At 52.6% G+C, this 20,935-nt stretch overlaps 1 protein-coding gene across 1 annotated transcript in view; it reads right to left on the bottom strand.

Annotated features, from left to right (window-relative positions):
• Adcy1 (adenylate cyclase 1) overlaps positions 1-19,658 on the bottom strand; it is a 109,321-nt gene extending 89,663 nt beyond the window's left edge. Inside the window, 2 exon segments of the mRNA NM_001107239.1 lie at positions 3,584-3,733; positions 19,164-19,658. Coding sequence (NP_001100709.1) covers positions 3,584-3,733; positions 19,164-19,343 — 330 coding nt within the window. The 5' untranslated portion in view covers positions 19,344-19,658.
• Positions 19,659-20,935: the final 1,277 nt, after the last annotated feature.

Here is a 20,935-nt window from a genome sequence, read left to right as displayed (position 1 = left end):
CTTGAAACATTGTGCCCACGGTGTCCCACTGGTGTTTCCACCTATGTTCCAGTCCTGAGGCTCCACCAGCTCAGACCTTCTGAGCAATCCTCTACCATTTCCTACAGATGATACAGAACACCCCCACCCCCACCCCAGGATTCCCTACGGGAGCCAAGCTGCAAGCCTGTATCCTGTTCACAATCAACCTGCCTTCCAAGGACTGGCAAAGCTTGCTAATTGAAGTCCCCAGGGTGGCTGATGCCATGGCTTTAGAACACCCAGGGTACCAGTGCTGTAGGGTGGACTATAATCAGGTATTCCTTAAAGAAATAAAGGTGCTCTCCACTAGAGGAAAACACTCCAGGCAATGTCAAGTTCACACCGCTATAACTGTAAGGAAACACTTGAAATCTAGACGACGGCTTGAAGAAAGAGCTTCTTAAAAAACGCAGTGTCTAAATGCCAGTGGCAGAGACTGCTGGAGCAAGACACGAAGAGCAGTTCACTCAAGGCACAACATGTGTGGCTGTGCCCAAGCAAAATGTCAAGCCAAGGCACAGAAAATGAGGGTATACAGATAAAGTTACAACTGTGTAGTTAAAGAAGACACACGACACTGTTAATGATACTCTGTTATGCTTGCAGACAGGGGTCCAGCATGGCTGTCCTCTAAGAGACTCTTCCCAGCAGTTGGCTCGGACAGATGCAGACACTCACAACCAAACAGTGGATGGAGCTTGGGGAAGAGTTGGGGAAAGGACTGTGGGCCCCAAAGGGGTAGGAACTCCACAGGAAGACCAACAGAGTCACTAACCTGGACCCTTGGGGCTCTCAGAGACTCAACCACCAACCAAAGAGCATACATAGACTGGGCCTAGGCCTCCCCACACATATAACAGATGTGCAGCCTGGTCTCCAAGTGGGCCCTGAACAACTGGAGTGGATGCTATCCCAAAAGCTGTTGCCTGTCTGTAGGCTATGCTCTTCTAGCTGGGCTGCCTTGTTTGACCTCAGTGGGAGAGGAAGCACCTAGCCTTGCAGAGACTTGATATGCCTGGGTCAGGGGATACCAAAAGGAAAAGAGGGGATAGGGGAAGGATTGTGAGAAGGGGTGCCTGGGAGGGTTTAAAATATTAATTTAATTTAAAAAAATCACACATGAAAACAAACCCGTAGAAGTGAATGGCGTCAATCTGGCTAATGAAGTTGCTGACATTACCCGATGGAAACTTCCTTCTTATGAACCCAAATTCCACTGCACTGGCCTTCTTTCCCCTCATCTGCCTTCCTCCTTAGAGCCGAAACCAGCCTTGTTCTCGGGGCTGCCATGAAACCAACAGAGGTGACACTCAAGCAGTGATGACACGCTAGCTTAACCCTGCACCAGCCACAAGTGCCACAGAGCCAAGACAAGAAGGGCAGCCAGGGCAACTACCAGTGGCTGAAGGGGTAAAGAATGTGAGTATTATTCAGCCGTGGAAAAGGACACAAGCATTCGACCTGCAAAATGGACGGAACCAGAGGGCGTCAGTCAAGTTAAACAAACCCGCACCAGACATCAGAAGACTATATACTGTGTATTCAATATCTCTCATGAGTAGAAGCTGAGACAGGCTGACAGGAATGCAGAATAGTGATGGCCAGAGGGAGGGAGGAGGCTACTGATGGAGCTTGGGTAATAGGTGCAGAAGCACAGCGGGGGTGAGAGTAGTCAGCTGAGTGACTACTTCACAACCTACTGCATATTTTATGAAAACATAGCAGAAAGAAGGGCAAGAGCTGCGAGATAAGGAAATGGCCAGGAGAGAAATGCTAACGGTCCTGACATTGATTGGTGAATCCTGCATGTGCTCGCACTGCAATATCATGCTGCACCTCCTAAATTACCATGCCCAATTAATACAGATTAATCGAAATATAATTGAATACCTTCGTAAAATAAATAACCTTCATAGCCACGAGGAAAAAAATATGAAAGGAAAAAAAGGCTACGAAGCAAGGTGATCAGTAGAAAAGGCAGCAAAGATAAGAGGGAAATTAAATCAGACCAAAGTAGATGATGTAGGAAAACACGAATCAGCGATGAAAATGAGAGTCAACCAGAGAGAAACCCGTGGGCTCATTCAGAAACACACCCAAGCATGCCTGGTTCAGAAACACACCCAAGCGTGGCCCACAGAAAAGCCTGCAACTTCAACCCTGCAGGGTTGATGCCTACAGGGAGACAAGAAGATTTCCCACAGATCCACTTCTCAACCTTGTGGGGTAATAAAGCCAAGTACCAGCTGGGTGCAGTGGTGCCTGGGTACATTTCCAGCATTTGAGGGGCTGAGGCGTGAGGTTCAAAAGCTCAAGGCCAGCTGGGATTACAAGGTAAGGTCCTGTACCAAAAAAAATAAAATAAAATAAAATAAAATAGCTACACACATAGTGGTACTGGTATTTCCTCGGCAATACCAACATCACTACGGTGACTCTAAAGGCCAAGGAGGAAACCTCTGGAGATGTCTGAATCACATATTTATACATACAGTATACAACACACACATGTACACGTGGACATGCACGCATGGATACACAAATGCCTATACAAGGACATCCACACAAACGCATGTACACCTACAGACATTCCCATAGTTCCGTGTGTGCCAATGTGTGTACAAATGTGTACTTATCCACAAATGCATTCCCGCGGGTATGAACACACCCATGCACACAGACACTGCCCTCCATATGCCGCTCCACACGCCGAACACTCATTAGCGCACAGATTTATCCTTCAATTATATCCAATCGTTGCTATAAATACTAGATTTCCTTATAGTGTCAGACATGAGAGGAAATGTTTTTAAATTAACTGAGGGTATATTAGTATCTTTTATTGATGAAGTGGATTTAAAAAAATATAGTTGAGAAATGGATATTCTGCCTTATAGTCTAGACAACCACTACAAGGTACACAGAGTGCCTGTGAGCCCCAAGCTGAAAGAAGATTCTGGATTCTTCTGGTAAAGGAACCCATGATGTACCAGGCTTTACTTATAGGCTTTCTTGAGTGACCCTTTCTTAGTTCCCCTGGTGGGCCAAGTTTCCTCCCTACACCAGACCAGGACACACAACACAGCAGGACAATGGGACCAATGCTGGCCAATTTCATCTGGAATAGGCCAGCAAGTCACATTGCCTCAGCAGACCACTGCGAAGGAGGGTTCTCAAGCCAAGAAAGCTGAGACCAGGCCAGCTGCACATTTATGTTCAGCTGAGGTGTGCCAGGACCCAACCTCTCAAGCCTGGGTGTTCCCACTACAGGGGCATCAGAAAGATGAGGCACGCACACAAGCCACCCACAATTACCCACAGCTTACAAGCAGCTCAGCTCCTTGAGAGAAGCAAGGCCCGGCTGTGTGCCCATCAGATTCCTCTCTTTCCCAGGAGCTCCCACGAGACACTGAGCCTTGCCATGAAACAGACTAAGGCTCAAGGAGAGAAGTAGGTGCATCACAATGATGACTGCCCTTTATTAGACAAGATGCATATTAAAATTCAGCTAGGAGAGGGGCAGCGCTGGCCCAAGGGCCACCGTGTAACTGCACGCACTGACCTGTTTCTCATTCTCATCTTCCAGCCGCAGCCGGTCCTCAATGCAGTTTCGAGCCTGCAGGAAGGCCTTCCTCTGGGAGCGCTCAGTCAAGATCCGCACGAAGACGCCATACATGTTCACACCAAAGAAGAGCAGGGCATTGGCACCAAGCTGGAGGGAGAGAACAGGTGCAGAGTGTACAGTCCATCCGGGCTAGTCAGGTGCCAGAGGGCCTGGGCCACCTTGGAAGCACACAAAGGCCTCCCAAGAACCCCTCAGCCATCTCCAAACTCATAGCCACCCAGGGATATCTAAGCTCTGCCCAGACAGACACAGAGCAGAAGGCACATGGGGCAGCAACACACCTTTTCCACCCAACAGACAGCAATGTTCCACCATGTCAGGGACTGAGGGACAGCTCCGTCGAGGCTGAATTTTACCCCCTTCTAATTTTAGATTTTTTTTTATTGATCATGTTTTTACTTGATCTTTGAAGACCTCACAGCATAACTGTATTTAGAGACAGGTCCTTAAAATCAGTAATTATGGTAAAATGAGAGCATGAATGTAAGCCCCAATTCAATCAAACTACTAAGATTGGGGCACAGAGGATTGAGAGGTCCAGGAGGAGCTGGCCCTGCTCCCACCTTGATCATAGATCTCAGCCTCCAAAGCTGTGAGAATGTAGGTTTCTGTTATATGAACCGCCATACACACACACACACACACACACACACACACAGACAGACACACACACACAGAGAGAGAGAGACACACACACAGATACATACACACACACACTGAGAGAAAGAGACAGAGACAGACAGACACTCAGACACACACACTGAGAGAGAGACAGTGACAGAGACAGAGAGACAGACACACAGACACAGACACACACAGAGGGACAGACAGACACACAGATACATACACGCACACACACACTGAGAGAGAGACAGAGACAGAGAGAGACAGACACAGAGAGAAGACAGACACACAGACACACACACACTGAGAGACAGACACACACAGACACAGACACACACACACACTGAGAGAGACAGAGACAGTGACAGAGAGACAGACACACAGACACACATACACACACAGACACAAACACACACACAAACACACACACACACACACACACACACACTGTGGCACTCGGTTCTGACAGTCCCACCACAATACACCTCCCACCTAAGAATATGAAATGGCTGCTTTCAACACTGCATGGAACATACTAGTAAGACTCAGAGGAGAGAAGTTGATAAAAATGGAACTCGAGTCATTGATTTGGGCACAAAGTAAACTATAGCACAAGAAGACCCTGCTCTGTAATTAACCCCTTTCTTGATAACAGTCAAGCTGAGGAGGGGCCTTCAGGGAGCCCAGATTCTTAGGCTTTCTCTGAAGCTCAGAGGGATACTACCTGTTTGGTTAGATCTCAGGAATATAGCTTGTGCCCCTAGCCCAGCTCTAGTCAAGATCCCACCGGACCAGAAGACTTCACACAAATTGGCAATGGCCAAAGAGCTCACATCAGACTCCAGACACCCGCCCTGCCTACTTTCCCCTGAAGGTCTCTTCCCCTGGCCTGTCCCAGTGCCTAGCAGACCACAGAACAAGGGCAAACGCCCATCGTGAATGTCTCCTGACAGCTGCTGGGACACCGCAGATGTCCTGACCAGGAAGAGTTACAACCGATAGGTGAGCCTGAGACAGCCTTGGGACAAGAACGGCCAGCCCTTGGCACTCCTGAATACTGAACTAGGAGTAGGTGGGAGATCCAGCCTGGGACACCGTAGAGGACAGATTTGGGCAGCAGAAAAGGATCTGGGCATCTTCAAACTCAGGGTTGTGTGAGAAGACCTCTTCTAAAGTAATTTAAAGTGAGGACCAGAACTGGAGGCTGTCGTAAAGCATCCAGGTCTCACGTGTGACCCTAACCTTGACTTAGGGTGCAAGCACGGGACAGTGGGTTGTCTGTTGCAAATGCCTTACTAATAGAAATTAGAGCAGAAGTCCGAGCAATGGAAGCAGCAGTTCATTTAGAGCTGTGCTGCAGGCGCCTTCCGGTGGGGTGCATCAAATAAGGTAACGGTGAGACTGTAACCAGACAAGTTCTTTAATTTGCTTTTGCAATCAGCCTCTAATTACTTACACCCCTGCTTTGTCATCAAACACTAAATCCCTTCTGGTTTGGTACCTCTAACTTCATGAACTCCATCTGTCGTAAGTCAAGTTTTAGATCTCAAAGTCACGAAGCAGGAGTGGCCACGGGTACTCTTAGAAAGATATTGGAGAGAGCATGTCCCTGGGACCCCACCCTCACTATGGGACCCTGATGCCATGGAACTCACAAAGGACAAGAGCATGTGTGTCCTCTGTGTTCTCAGTAGCCTTGCTCAAGCCCAACCCTACTGCGTGTTACTTCCTCTTGGCACCCACTCATCTCCTGGGAGGTTCACTAGACCTCACGCTTACTAAGACAGGCTGTTCCAAGGGCATTGCTATAGCTTTTCCAACTCACAGGAAGTCAGGTAAACCACTCAACTGGAGGAAAACACATTGAGGACATTGCATGACTGCTCAGGCCAGGGGTTGTGGGAGGGTTCACGATACAGACAGCAAAGACAACCAATGTCGCCAACTCCCTGAGGGGGTGGTAGAGCTCTCGGGAAAGCACCTAAGTGGCAAGCAATGGTCTAGGACTCAGCACAAGGGCCAGGTCCGCCATTTCCAGGACTCACAAATCTCTGAGCAAGGCCTGCCAATGTCTATCAATCCTCCTCCTCTTCTTCCTCCTCCTCTTCCTCCTCCTCTTCCTCCTCCTCCTCCTCTTCCTCCTCTTCCTCCTCTTCCTCCTCCTCCTGTTCCTCCTCCTGTTCCTCCTCCTCCTCCTTCTCTTCCTCCTCTTCCTCTTCCTCTTCCTCCTCCTCCTTCTCTTCCTCCTCTTCCTCCTCCTCCTGTTCCTCCTTCTCTTCCTCCTCTTCCTCCTCCTCCTCCTTCTCTTCCTCCTCTTCCTCCTCTTCCTCCTCTTCCTCCTCTTCCTCCTCCTCCTGTTCCTCCTTCTCTTCCTCCTCTTCCTCCTCCTGCTCCTCCTCCTGTTCCTCCTCCTCCTTCTCTTCCTCCTCTTCCTCCTCTTCCTCCTCCTGCTCCTCCTCCTGTTCCTCCTCCTCCTTCTCTTCCTCCTCTTCCTCTTCCTCTTCCTGTTCCTCCTCCTCCTTCTCTTCCTCCTCTTCCTCCTCCTCCTGTTCCTCCTTCTCTTCCTCCTCTTCCTCCTCCTGCTCCTCCTCCTGTTCCTCCTCCTCCTTCTCTTCCTCCTCTTCCTCTTCCTCTTCCTGTTCCTCCTCCTCCTTCTCTTCCTCCTCTTCCTCTTCCTCTTCCTGTTCCTCCTTCTCTTCCTCCTCTTCCTCCTCCTGCTCCTCCTCCTGTTCCTCCTCCTCCTTCTCTTCCTCCTCTTCCTCCTCCTCCTCCTGTTCCTCCTCCTCCTTCTCTTCCTCCTCTTCCTCTTCCTCTTCCTGTTCCTCCTTCTCTTCCTCCTCCTCCTCTTCCTCCTCCTCCTGCTCCTCCTCCTGTTCCTCCTCCTCCTCCTGTTCCTCCTCTTCCTGTTCTTCCTCCTCCTTCTCTTCCTCCTCCTCCTGTTCCTCCTTCTCTTCCTCCTCTTCCTCCTCTTGTTCCTCCTCCTGTTCCTCCTCCTCCTTCTCTTCCTCCTCTTCCTGTTCCTCCTCCTGTTCCTCCTCCTCCTTCTCTTCCTCCTGTTCCTCCTCCTCCTGTTCCTCCTCCTCCTTCTCTTCCTCCTGTTCCTCCTCCTCCTGTTCCTCCTCCTTCTCTTCCTCCTCTTCCTCCTCCTCCTGTTCCTCCTCCTCCTCTTCCTCCTCTTCCTGTTCCTCCTCCTCCTTCTCTTCCTCCTCTTCCTGTTCCTCCTCCTCCTTCTCTTCCTCTTCCTCTTCCTCCTCCTGTTCCTCCTTCTCTTCCTCATCCTTCTCCTCCTTCCCCTCCTCCTCCTGTTCCTTCTCCTCCTGCTTCTCCTTTTCCTCTTCCTCCCTCCTCTTCCTCCTCTTACCTCCCAACTGCAGTCTCCCCTCCCTCTTCTCCTCCCAGTCCCTCCTCCCACCTCCGTCTTGTCCATCCACTCGTCTTCATCTCCCCTCAGAAGAGGGAAGGCCTCCCACAGCTATCGACCAGCTGTGGCACAGCAAGCTGCAGGAAGACTAGGCACCTCCTCGTCTACTAAGACTTGGTGAGGCAGTGCGAGAGCAGGGGAAGGTCCCAAAGGCAGGCAACAGAGTCAGAGACAGCCCCTGCTCCCACTGTTAAGCATTCTGCGAGAAGACTGAGCCCCACAGCTGTCTAACAAGCCTTCTAAGACCATTGATCACTGAGTCCCCAGTGCAAATCTGGAACCCCATGCTCAAGGCTACAGCAACATCTTTAGATCTGGATCCTGGGTAGGCAGAGCATCAGGACCCACAGCACACAAACCAGTTTGGACATCATGGCTGTTACAAAGATGACCCTGTAGGAGATGCTTAGGGTCACAGGATAGATGGCACAGTATCACCCTCCCCTTGTCCTCAACACAGGACAAGAGCCAAGGCTGAGGTTTGAGGGACCAGGCAGATGGGCCTGCATGATAGCAGCATCTTTTAGGACAATGTAGTGGACTGGGCACTAATGGGAGACCTGAACAACCCCTGAATTGCAGGGGAACATGCAATAGGCCAAGGCCAGAGGGAAGGGCCATGCTATCTGCTGAGCGAGTGAGCCCCAGGTAAAGGCCTGCCAAGAGACTGCCTCCACCTTCTAAAGGAAGCAAAAACCACACAGACACCACTCCTCAAAGTAAAAACTACAATTAAAGCCTCCCTTCTGAGATCTGCCCACATAATGTCTTCTTTTCTCCCATGATGTCCACTAAGAACACGTAGGCTCAGATTGGGGGCGCAGGGGGAGGGGGGAGACTGAGAGCCGGTGGAAGAGGCAAAAGCCAGTTCATTCACTTGCCAGGTGCTAGGCTCACACACCGCCTCTTCCTTCCTCAATGTGTGAGAGCCCTCTACACAGTGGGGGAGGACTGTGAGAATGGGTTGCCAGGCTCCATGCAGCACAGGGGCATCCCTGGGAGACCCCTGGCTTCTCACCATCAGGAATGAGAAGCCCCCGTCTCCATGTCCACTAGCTAAAAATCTTCAAGCTCCAGAAAAGTATGCCCAACTACCCTTGAGACATCTGGAAGGCTTCGTTGCACCATCAGGGAAGTCAAAATTCTACAAGATGCAGTCTTCCTGAGAGCCACCAAGGGAAAGAGATCAGTGGGTCAGACAGCCCCATGGAGAAGATGTGTGGAGAAGGGCTCGTGAGGGAAAAAGTGACCCCTCAGGAAGACTAAGGGAGATCTGCTAAGTGTCTCTCATCTGCCCAGGCCTGGCCCACCTACCTAGCCCTGGAACCCCCTCCTCTTATTGGACACTGATACAATCATTCTCCTGGCTTACACAAACTCACCGTCTATGTGATCCATGGCATTAGTGATTCTCGATTCTCCCCCATGAAGCTTTCTCAACCTCTGGCCAAAGGGGCATTTGGACCCAACAGACACATTGCCCAGTACATGAAACTGGCAATATGGCTGAGTGAATTGCTCATAACGGTGAGAGGGAAGTGGCTTAGAATCATTGAGAGATTATCAGAGACAAAGGAGTCATAGGCTATGGAATCTTTTCGGGGGTAGGGGGTTGGAGTACCGGTTCCCATCCCACCTCTGCACTCCCTCAAGGCATCCTTGTCCACCACTGCCACTGCCCCACATTGGCCTGTGGCAAGTGTGGCCAGGCAGACTGAGAAGCCAAGGTTTCTGATCTCAGTGTATTCTCTCTGGCCTTCTACCCAGTCGCACTCTTATTCTTTTAAATTACCCCCTTTCTCCTCTTCACTTGTAGATTTTTTTTCCCCTTCTGATCCGTTCCAAGATTCTGTCTCTGGACTCCACATCTGTCTCAAATCCAGCATGGCAAGGGTGGAGGCTATGCTCAAGGCCTCTCAATTATTCTCCTGTTTCCAAAAGCCCCAATCTCTCCATACACTCGTACACTCCACACCAAATACAGAACCACGCTAACCTCACGGAATGTCATGAATATCCCTCATGAAATCCGCCCGGCCAAGCAGAAGGTCGGTGCGTGGCCCAGCAGAGCCAGCTGGGTCTGTGAGAACAGGGCCAGCTCTAATAAGTGCTCCACATTCTCCCCGCGTCCACAACTCACTCTGTGCCACTGACCCCATTCTTCAGGCAGACACAATGAGGGCAAGGAGGAAGGCAGGGTTTCCCAGGTGCTGCAGCACGTGCACAGTCCCCTGCAGCAGCCCCTACCTGAATACCACCCCTGTGAAGGGGGATAGACCCTCATTAAGATGCAGACCATGCTGGAATCAGACCCTGAAGACCCACTGCACCTAAGTTCAGAAGCATTCATAGCCCCTGGTCGGCCAAGCACAGTCCAGAGAAGGATCTCACAGGGACCCAGAATTTCTGAAAGCCACAAATGAAGCAGGTTCCGAAAAAGAAAGGGACCAGGATCTGCATCTCCATATGCTTGCCCGACATGCCCAAACCATCAACACAGCCAGCTCCCTCAGCACAGGAAGGGGTTATGTCTCTGCAAAGGGGCAGTCGGGGCTTTCCACGGAGCAACACAGTGGAGTCAGAGGAATCAGGATGAACTTGTGCTCAGCTTAACTCAGAAACAGATGGGCTCAAATACGATATTTACGGGAATGTGCATTCTTGCAAATCTGTTATCCCTGCTGACAGAAACAAGGGTACCCGGAGCTCAAGGGGTAGCCTCTAATGAGAACCTCTGAGGAAAACCAAGGCTCGGTCGGGTGTGGCGGTATACACCTGTAATCCCAGGAGACTGAGGCAGGAAGATGGCCACCCAAGGCTAGCTCAGGCTACAGTGAGACCCTATCTTAAACAAGCAGAAAGGATCCCTGGGTAAAATAGCTGATTCTCAGACTGGGACAGAGCGTAAAATATGAACGAGTCTCAAGCATCCTCTGTGTCACAGAGTAAGGAAGAGGTGTGTAAAGGTCACTGGAGAGAGGGGTATGACAGGGCACACAAGAGTACACAAAAGGCCTCCAAGCAGCCATATCAGGACCACACGAGCAAACCAAGTGGTACTGAGTTACAAGCCAAGTGTAAAAAGGGTCGTGCTGACAGAAATCGATGGCTGACTGAGACAGGATGGCAGACACTGGCAACGTTCCCAACCGTTCATTCATGGCCACCCTGGGCTCTCAGAGGTAAACTCCCCACTCCCCAAATAAGGGGAGGTCACACACCCCAAAGAGCATAGGAAAAAGAAGACAGGAGAGAGTAACTCAAGGGGGAGGTTGCTCAGAATCAAGGCAACAGAGCGGCTTGTCATGACAAGCCACACCCACAGAGGTGAAGAGCTTGCTGTTGAAAACCCAGTACCCCAGAGAGATGAGAAAAAACCTGGATGGACACTGGACAGCTCCTGGAGGTCACTATAGCCTCACCTGGGAAAAACGCTGACCTTGATCTCCCCTCAGCATCCTGAAGAACTGGCCGACCCCAACCTGACGCCATTATCCCAAAATCCCAGGCACCTGCTGCACCTCCTCTGTAACACACACACACACACACACACACACACACACACACACACACACACACACACACACTGAGTTCATTCTCTTGGCTCTCACCTCAGCAATTCCTGTCCCTGAGGACTCTAGGCCTTCTACCTGGACCCGCCCTCACCACCACTACAGCCTAGGCTGACTAGAACTGCTATCCCTACAATGGATGTGCCTCCCAGCAAACCCCTCCCCCAACATCTTAAGTCCCAGAAAGAGCCTTAAACCTTGAGCATGCTCGAGGCTAACCTGACCGTGGCCCACCTCCCAGGATCCCGCCCCTAGTGCAGCAGGCACAGCCGTGCAATGCGTGTCCTGTTGGGTGTGCAGCGTACAGCTCTAGGCAGCTCACACGCCGAAGACTGCTACCCCAGCTGCTGCCTGGACCCTGGAAGCTTTTCTGACCCCCTGACAGGGTTGAATGGCCCACTGTCATCCTGTGGTTCCCATGTTTATCCTCCTCCCTATTTAGTATGCAAACCTGCCCGCTGAATTTGCTACAGCTGTCAACCTGTAGTGTTCTGGGCTGCCCCTGAAGCAAATACCAAACCCAGGCATCATTCAAACTGTCCGGAGAACAGAAGGGTCCCACAGGCTCTCCTCAGACACACAAGCGTGAGCAGAGGGCCCACTTTCACACTGTTCTATGGCGTCCTTGCCATTTCAGAGAAGGAACTGAATCCACACGCTGCTCCCAACACAGCCCAAGGCACTTTTAGTGGCAAATCCACAGGCAGCCCTCACCTTGTACAGCCGCCCACAGCTGGGGGTGGTAGGGGGAGAGGGCAGATCAGTCCCTGGGCTCCTTCTAGGGCTCCTTAGCTAGACACCATCAGTCCCTGCCTATGGGTGTCCGCCAGGGTCTGGGTGGTGCAGATTGTATGCCACTTTCTTCCAACGGTGGCTGCGTTTTCAACAGCACGCACAAGTGTGGTTTTTTTTTTTTTTTAATTAATCTAATTGCTTGCTCGCTCTCCGGTTCTGAATTAGTAAACGTTTTAGAATTAGCATCATTTGAAAGAGGACCAACAGAATGCTGATCTTTGCTGGAGAGAGGGACGGCAATTTGGGAACCACGGTTCTGGTCTCTTACTTCTGCTGGGCATGTCTGAATTGTCTGTGGTTGAAATAAAAACAAGTTTAAAAGCAAGAATAGGGTAACTCCCCACAAGCCCCTTCCACCCAGTTTCCCACTCATGAACCTGTGGTCACCAGGCCAGGAAACGACTCTCCCTGGGACCTCAGAGGCAAGGCACTTGGTGCATCCTGTTTAACTTCTTGTACCTCAATATCAAGAAGCTCCCAGGTCTTAGGGCCCCACCCAGAAGCTGCACCTCCAGGTACCCCTCTCCTCCCAGATCACTAATACCACATCTTCACATGCCAAGGGAGGCAAGAAGGCTGATTTGGGGACACCAACAAGGATGATCTAAGTAAAAGGTAGGATGTTAGGAGCCAGATGGGAGGCTCTAGGTGGCTTGGCAACCCAGGGACAGTTCTCACCAAAGTCAGAAGCTCCCAACACAGCTCCACTCACCCTGCCCAGAGGATCAATGAATAGCAACACAGTAGCCATCTAAGTCTCCCAGGGAGGAGGCTCGAATTCACCCACTGGGGCCTCGGTGGGCTCCACTTCCAACCCTCCCATCCCCCAGGATAGTCTCTGTGATGTCGAGGCAACCTCCAGCCTCTTTGAACACCAGCAGAAGCCATTAAGGGATAAGATCACTGGCTACGCTCTGGTCTGGTCTTTGGATGAGGTCCTACCTGCCACTCCTCAGTGCTCAGGAAACATTTTAAAGTATATACAAATTAAGAGGATGGGGGGGGGGAAGGGGACCCAATGATTCTTAGTACATGGTCAATCCATTAGCTCATACCACAGGGAATACAGCATTAGAGAAAACATCATGGGAAGAAGGTCAAAGGATCGGGTTTTCCAGCCCTTTCCAGGCTGTGTTGCTCCCGGGGGCGACAAGTCATGCATAGCTCCCTCCTCTGGGAAGGGCACGGGTTAAGACACAAGGTAGAGCAAGCCAAGCATCCTTGGACGAACATCACATGTGACCTCAACACAGCATCCTCATACTGGCAGGTGCCCAGCACACCCCCACCACAACCAATCAGAACGCTCATGGCATATTTTTCCCTGCAGGAGGAGAATGTTCTGGAATGGGCTGCCCCTGCTCTTGGTTTGCTCCCATCTGCCTTTCCAGATTCTCTTGAACCTGCCTCTGCCCTCCCTGAGGATACTCACTCAGCCAAAGGTACAGTTAGCATGATAAAGCTGCTTCTAAGGGTTGCATGGTAACTCATGCCCCATAATGCCCTTCCCTCAGGAGGCCGCTGAGACCCTCTGCCGCACAGGCAGGTGGACAGGGAAACACAGGGAACAATTCTCATGCTAACCACAGGCTGGAGGCTCTCAACTTGGTTCTGGATCATGGAGGTGGGCAAGGAGGGGGAAGCGCCCTCCGAAGAATAAAAAACTATGTAGGTTTCTAAAGAGCACCGAGGTCCTGTTGCCTGGGAAACAGCACTAAAAGGACTGTGTGAAGGGTCAAGAGATCAAGTGGACCATGAGGACCAATGGTCTAGTGCTGACCTAGGACTGTGATAAGGTTCCAACGCAGCCATGGTCCTGGTGCAAACTTGACCATGTTCCTTGTTTAAGATGCACATGACATATCTCCTCACTCAGAGACTCCTGTGTGAGGAAAAATGCCCCTCCTGTCTACCGGAAGCACCATCAACGCTCCAAGAAAGCAGAGAACAAAGCAGCAGGAGACAGAGCGCCGCACAAAGCATGTGGAATGGGAGCAAGCAGATAAGCCACGGATGCTAAGAAAAGGGCACTCCAGGGGCGAGCTCTGGGGAGCCAGCCAAGCCATGCACTGTGTATGTGTACTGCCTCAGGTTGAGACCACTTCTGAAGGCTGGAGCATCTCTTTCAGAAACACTGTACTATATCTAAGGGCTGCTCTGTGTTCTTAGAGGGAAAGATCCACAACACGTCGCTAGTGTAGAATTTCTCCATGGAGCTCAGAGGCCGAAGCAGAGACCCCAAGGGACCCTGTCACACCACAGGCGTCCTCCTGTTCACCTGACCTACCCTCTGGATGCTATCAACTCTTCTTCATATGTGCATACGCACGCGTGTGCATAACCAAGCACGGATGTATGCACAGACACAAGTGTGCATATTTCCACAAGTGTGCACCCAGGCACACGCATACATGAATACACACAGGAGTGTGCATGCACACATGAAGGTGGCCAGATTTCGTGGACACCCACAGGGTCTCTCCAGTTCTGAACAGCACAACTCCAAGCTTTCTACTTATTCCCAACTAATGGCAGAGCAAACACCCAACTTGGAGATCAGAGCAGGCCCTGGCTTTCTCCATTCTGAGGGCAAATCACTCAGGATCTGTGCTGCCTTCAGCCTGGCCTGGACTTCCAGCGTCCTCCTAAGGCTGGTGTTTCGGCACAGCACACAGTAGTAGGAAGGTGGGGCCCCTTAGCATAAGCACACACAGTAGGTCCCTATACAACTGAGAAGAGGACTGGGGAAAGTAGGAGGTTACAAAGAACAAGGAAGAACCCAGGAAGGACGACAGGAGGGACATGCTGAAGGAGCTCCTGCCATGTGTGGGGAACACAGGCACAAGCCCATATTGGCTAGGGTTAAGTAGCAGGAGGTCCCACTCCTTGCCTCACCGTGAGCTCTGAGACCTTAGACCTTGTCCCTGTAGCACACTGGTCTCACACAGACACACACAATCTCACTGATTCAGACGATATCTAAGCTTAGACCTCTCACTCCACAGTGCAGAAGTGACCCGCGGTCATAGAAGTAATTGGGGTGCATGCAGGAGGTAAGCTTTAGACAATGACTCTGCCCAAGAGCTGCTGGGACTCTGCCCATGCTACCCTCCTTGGGGCTACATCTCCCTCTTGCTGATGTATCTACCCTAAAGAACATGCACTTGAATATCCCTGTGGTAGGCGTGGCCTTGAGCATGCACAAGTGTGCAGAGAGGCATGTTTGTGTGTGTGTGTGTGTGTGTGTGTGTGCATGCACAAGAGTACATCCACTCCTGAATGTGTGTGTGAATATGATTTGTATATGCAGAGGTGGACATGAGGCTCTAATGCATGCGTGAGCATGCGTGTACTGGTGTGTGAGCACAGGTGTGCAAGTATGAAAATGAGTGTAAGACTGCATGCCGGGGACTGTGTATGTGCACCAAGTGTCTTCGGCGTTGTGAGTGTGCACTGATTTGTGTTTGCGCGTCCACGGGCGTATGCTCAGGCATAAAGGTGACGGCAAGCTTGGGTGTGCATGGAGGTGGGTTTGTGGGAGGGTATAGAATACTGTGGGTGTGTCTACATGCGAACACAAGTGTGTAAGTGGGAGAATATGGCAAGGGGCACATGAAGCATTTGTGTAGGTGCTCTCATGGGAGCGGAAGAGTGTGCTTCTGAGCGGGCATGCGTGCGTGCGTGTGAGGGTGGTCCGAGGAGGGACAGCTATGACTCATGTCCCCAGACACCGTAAAGCAGTGTCCTAGAGATCAGGGGTTCTTTCCTTGCCCACTCAGCTCCTAAGATGAAGACATGAGCTTGCAGCTCTGAGAACAGCCTCCCTGGGGGCCACCCTGATCTTTCTGTCCACATTGGAGCCTGGGTCCCTGCTCCTTCAACCTCCTCTCCTACAAGTCCTTGCTTCATAGGGGTTTCCCAGGCAAAGGGAAGGCTCAAAGCCCAGGCCACAGGGCCACCACAGCCCGATGGCCCATATGGCCACACTCTGCTCATGCCGTTGTAGTTGGCAGAGAACAGGCAGGGTTGGAGGCACCTCCCTCCAAACAATTCTGGTTCTCAAAGCTGGATGTCAACTAGCAGATTATTGGCCCCAAGGAGCTAACTAAAGTGGCAATATTCATATCACCGGTTCCAAGATGGCTGACAGGACAGGGAACACCTGCCAGGCACCATCCACACATGATATTCAGAAAACACAGCTGTCCTATATAACTGAGGGTTGAATTACTGCTCCCACTGACAGTGGGAGAAACTGAGGCACAGAGATCATTCTGTACCCCAGCTCACAGGACTGTGCCAGCCTCCCTAAAGTGCTTGGAGGCCCTCACCCATCTACGCCAGCACCTGAGCCACCCTGCTCAATGCCGGAAGCTACCTGTGCACCCAAGGAGCTCAGTCCTTACCCCTGAGCCATCAGGGACATTACAGGAAAAGGAGTACATCAAAGCCACCGAACACCCCAGAGGGTGGAGCTGACATCTTTGATGATAGACAGAAACAAGAGCACTCGTATTCCTTGACAAACCTAATTTCCATCACAGGCAACCTATGGTCAAGAAGGAACAGAAACTGAAACCCATTTCCTCCACCCTGATAGGCAGCTTAATTGAAAACACACAATGCACACAAGTGTAAGAGAGCTGGGCTACTTCAAAGGGAAAAAAGAATAATAATAATAATAATAACAACAACAACAACAACAACAACAACAACAGTAATGGTGACTCATATGAGGCAAAAAGAAGAAAAGAAAAAAGAAGAAGCACACGGGGCTATGAAGAACACTGGGTGCAGGAGAAAGCTCAGAGCCGGTGGACCCAGGCCTCCTCTACGGCAGCGTCAGAAAGGCAGGGCAGGAGGGGACCTCTATGGGTAGAGATCTTGAGTCAGGCCCACTTTTCCCAAGGATCCCCTCTCCTCAATAGCCTTCTACTTCCCCAAGGCTCTGAGAACCCCTCTGAAGATGGGCAGTTGTGGTTCTGGAAGAGACTTGCTCCCCTGGTCTTGAGCCCAAACCCCAGTACAGAGTGTCGGCTTGCTCTGAGCCTTGGCCCTTGACAGGAAGCTAAGTCTGTAGTTCTGAGACTGGGGTGTGCACTTGATCTGGAACTTTCACAGGACTCAGCCCCAGCAGGCTCCCATGGAAACCTGACCCCTCAAACAGCATTCATCCCCTGTGTATGCAGCAAGGTCCACTTGGCAGCCCTGCTGACATTACTTCCTCTTCCCCATGCCTTCTCAGGCATTGTCTGCCTAGAATTTGGAGGAGAGGAGGCAGGGCCATCCGCAGGAGGCTGTGCAGCACAGGTGACAGGGTCTGAAGGGAGGTGGCTGCTGTGAGGGACTGGGTGGGCGCTAAGATACTAAGTGGCAGAGTTCACTAAACAGACCGCAGGGTGCCTAGGTCAGAGTGATGGGAAGACATTTGCAATCCTTGAGGAGACCAGCTTCCCTTTACCTCAGGTTTCCCTACTTGATCCCTGTTTATGTGTTGAGGGAGTAGATGATAAAATGCTTTAGAAATGGCAGAAGATTTTCAACACACCCTTTCCTTACGGACTTCTTACATTCACACCATCTCTGTGGGAAGCAGCATCTTCCCTTGGAGGGGAGGGGGGTGAGAGGGAGGCGGGGCACTGAGTTTCAGTGAGGGAGGGATTTATATCAAATTGGAGGCTACTCACAGGGAAACCTGGGTCCCAGCTACCTAAGGATCCCTGTTTTCCCAATGGGCTTCCTTCCCCACTCAAGTATCAAGGGCTGTGGCTCCCAGAAGGAGGGCACTGGCACCTTTGCAGACTCCTCCCTGATCTTTTCTCTAAAAGGAATGCCTAGAGGCTGTGTAAGAGAGAAAAACAAAACTTACTAGCTAAAAAAAAAAAAAAAAAAAAAAAAAAAACCTAACAACACAGCCTTTTACAGCACCTAGAGAACCCACCATGGTCCTGAGGTGATGGCTGTCTCTCTCCAGCCTTACAATGTCTGCTGTCATCATGGCTCCAAGACCAAGTACTGCTCCCTGCCATCGGAGTCTGGGTATGAGTGTTGCTCTTACAGTCAGCAGGTACAGCTGACTGACAGCCATCTCTCACAAACACCAGTCATTCTCCCCCAGTTTGGCTTCTATGCCTAGCCCAGCCCCCCACAACTTCCCATATGCTCCTGCAAGCTACCTTCTTTCCTTAGATGGGCTCTCCCACCTTTCGCTTTCTATCTCCCTCCCGCTGTTCCGTGGCTAGACCTAGAACAAAACCCTCCCTCAGCTGCCACACCTGGGCAGACCAGTGCAGGGGAAGGTCCCAAACTCCTGGGAACAGTCTCCCGGGTCCACCTCCCACTTGCTTGGGTGCGGTGGTATGGGAAAACAGAAACCTCTAGGGTCCAGGAGGATCCTCAAGGAGTCAAGTCTTCTGCCCTTGCCCCAGCAGCCACCTCTCCCGCCCAAGTTGAAAGAGACAAAGTTCAGGCTCCATGGAGCCAGGGTCAGGACTGGGAGCAGAAGAGGTGGACACCACATTGTGTGTGACCTTGGCAAACTCCTCTCCTTCAAGCCAGAATTCGGATTCACAGCGGGGTGGTTAGCGATACTGGAGAGGTTCAAAGTCCTTTCCCTCCCACTAACTGCTCCCTCGGGTCCGCGAAATTGAGAAGCGAGCCCCAGATGCGCTCAGGGCGAGCTAGAATGGAAACCAGGGGCTGCGCGCTCCGCCAGCCTAGAAGCCTGGCCTGGAGACCACGCACCCTCCCACTTTTCAGTACCTCTAGGGACATGGGTACAACCTAGCGCCGGTCCCTGCTTGGCCACACAACTAATGCCTGACCTTGGGCCTGTCACCACCACCACCACCACCACCATACACCAGTCCCTCGTCTCCACCCTAAAGACGCTTTGGACTCTTATCTCTTAAGAAACACCGGGTGGAGTGTGCTAGCTCCTCCAATTGCATCCCCAGCTTGCTGAGTGACCTTGAACACCCGTCCCACCTTCAGAACCTCAGTTTCCCCACCTTCCCCACAGGAGGAACGTTAAACTCCTGCCACCTGCAGTGCTGCTGGCAGATATGTGTCTCCAACCCAATGGGGGACGCGTGGTGCCACTTACCGTCCTCCAGAGACGTGGGCGCTTGGCAGGGACCAAGGCGGCTGTGACCAGTAAGTGCGAGGCAGCCACCACGAGCCCGAAGCCGATGGCCAGTAGGCTGCGCACGGGCAGCAAGGCATAGGACACGAAGGTGACCAAAAGGAGTTGCCAAACCCCCTGTTCGGCAACCGCCGAGCCCATTGCGCCTCCCGCAGAGCTCCTCGCGGGGCCGCCCAGCGCGAAGGGGCAGCAGAGTAGCGCGAAGGTGAGGCTGAAGAACAGCGCCAGCTGACCGACCTGCTGCAGCTGGGACACCTGCAGGGATCGGACATTGGTGACCACGAACAGCGCCAGGAAAAGGATGCAGTGCACTGGGTGCGACCCCTTGGCGAGGCCAGGCGCTGGCCCCGGTGCGCCCAGCAGCTCGGCCAGCGCCAGGGCTCCCGCCAGCAGGCTAAGCACCGCCAGCGCTTTCAGCGTGGCCGCCTGCTCCAGCCGCAACGTGTAGCCGCGGAACAGCGCCTCCAGCTCGGGGCACGCGAACTCCTCGCCACACGCCCGGAACCCACGCCGGCCGCCCGGCCCGGCCGCCCGCTCTGCGCCCCCGGGCTCGCCCGCGCCTCCGCCGCCGCCTTGGCCGCGCGGCGCCCCCGCCATCTCAGCGCCATGCAGCGGCCGCGGCCACGGGCGCGCCCCTCGCCGGCCCGGGGCGCCGGGGCGCGGGCGGCGGCGCCGGGGCGGGCGGGCGGCGGGCGGCGAGGCGCCGGGGCGCGGGGCGGGCGGAGTTGGGGCGCCGGCTGCCCAGCGCGCGCGCCCCGAGCGCGTCCCCTCCCGCCCGCCGCGCCTGCGCACTGGCACCCGCCCGCGCCCCGGCAGTGGTCCTCCGCGGCGACCGTGCTGCGACAGGCGAGCCCCAAGAGCCCCAGTCCTGGGCGGACAGAGTCCTCGCCCAACTCAGCACCCAGGATCCCGCACGCCCGAGGGGCCACGTGACCTTGGGCACCGCTCTTGCCTCTTTGAGCCTCGATTTCCCCTCCTATGTACAGTGGAGCCCACCCCTCTACCAGTCTTCAGAGGCGTTTTAAAAACGCCGAAATTCCCAGTAGAGGGAGGAACAGCCCTGCCAGATGTGTGTCCCCTCCCCAAACTGAACCAGGTCACCCGAGAGGAGCCCACACTCAGCTGCAGACTCAGTGCCCACCGAGAAGCCCCGAGGATCCCTGGTCACACATGCAAGGCGCTCTAAGTGGTCGGTTTGCCCACCACCTGGGTGGGTGGTGGAAGCTCTGTCTGTTGACCTGAGCAAGAAAAAAAGCCCTGCAATGTCCAGGGAAGCTGTGCGGTCTAGGTGCAGGGATGGGTGAGGGAGGACTTAAAGGAGAGATAAAATAGCGCGGCTGTCTCCCTAAATAGTAGCTGGGCATGCAAATGATAGCAAGACGTTTTCTTCCAGCCGAACAAGTGGCAGGGAGAGATTCGCCTCAGACGCGGATCTTAGTGATATCCATTCACTAAGGGAAGGGACTGGAGCGAATTTCACTGGGTGCTCAGGATGATCCCCTGAGATGGCTCCTCTGTTCCCTCTTAGAGAGTCCCAGAGACAGCAGAAAGGCTGCTGGGGGCAGCCTCTGGATCCCACGGGTGCACCAGGAACTATGTCTTTCATAAAATTTTGAAGCCCGTATGCTGTTCCTCCTACTGGAGGCCCTGCTTCCAAATCTTCAGTTTCAGTCCATCCTGCCCAGACTGTCTTAGAAGACCCTCAGGATACCCAGGGTAAGAGTCCCTGCCCT

Source organism: Rattus norvegicus, chromosome 14 (assembly GCF_021556685.1).
Source record: "Rattus norvegicus strain SHRSP/BbbUtx chromosome 14, alternate assembly SHRSP_T2T, whole genome shotgun sequence".
NCBI lineage: Eukaryota > Metazoa > Chordata > Mammalia > Rodentia > Muridae > Rattus > Rattus norvegicus.
The sequence above is the reverse complement of the archived record's forward strand: the minus strand, read 5'-3'. Positions and strand labels throughout refer to the sequence as shown.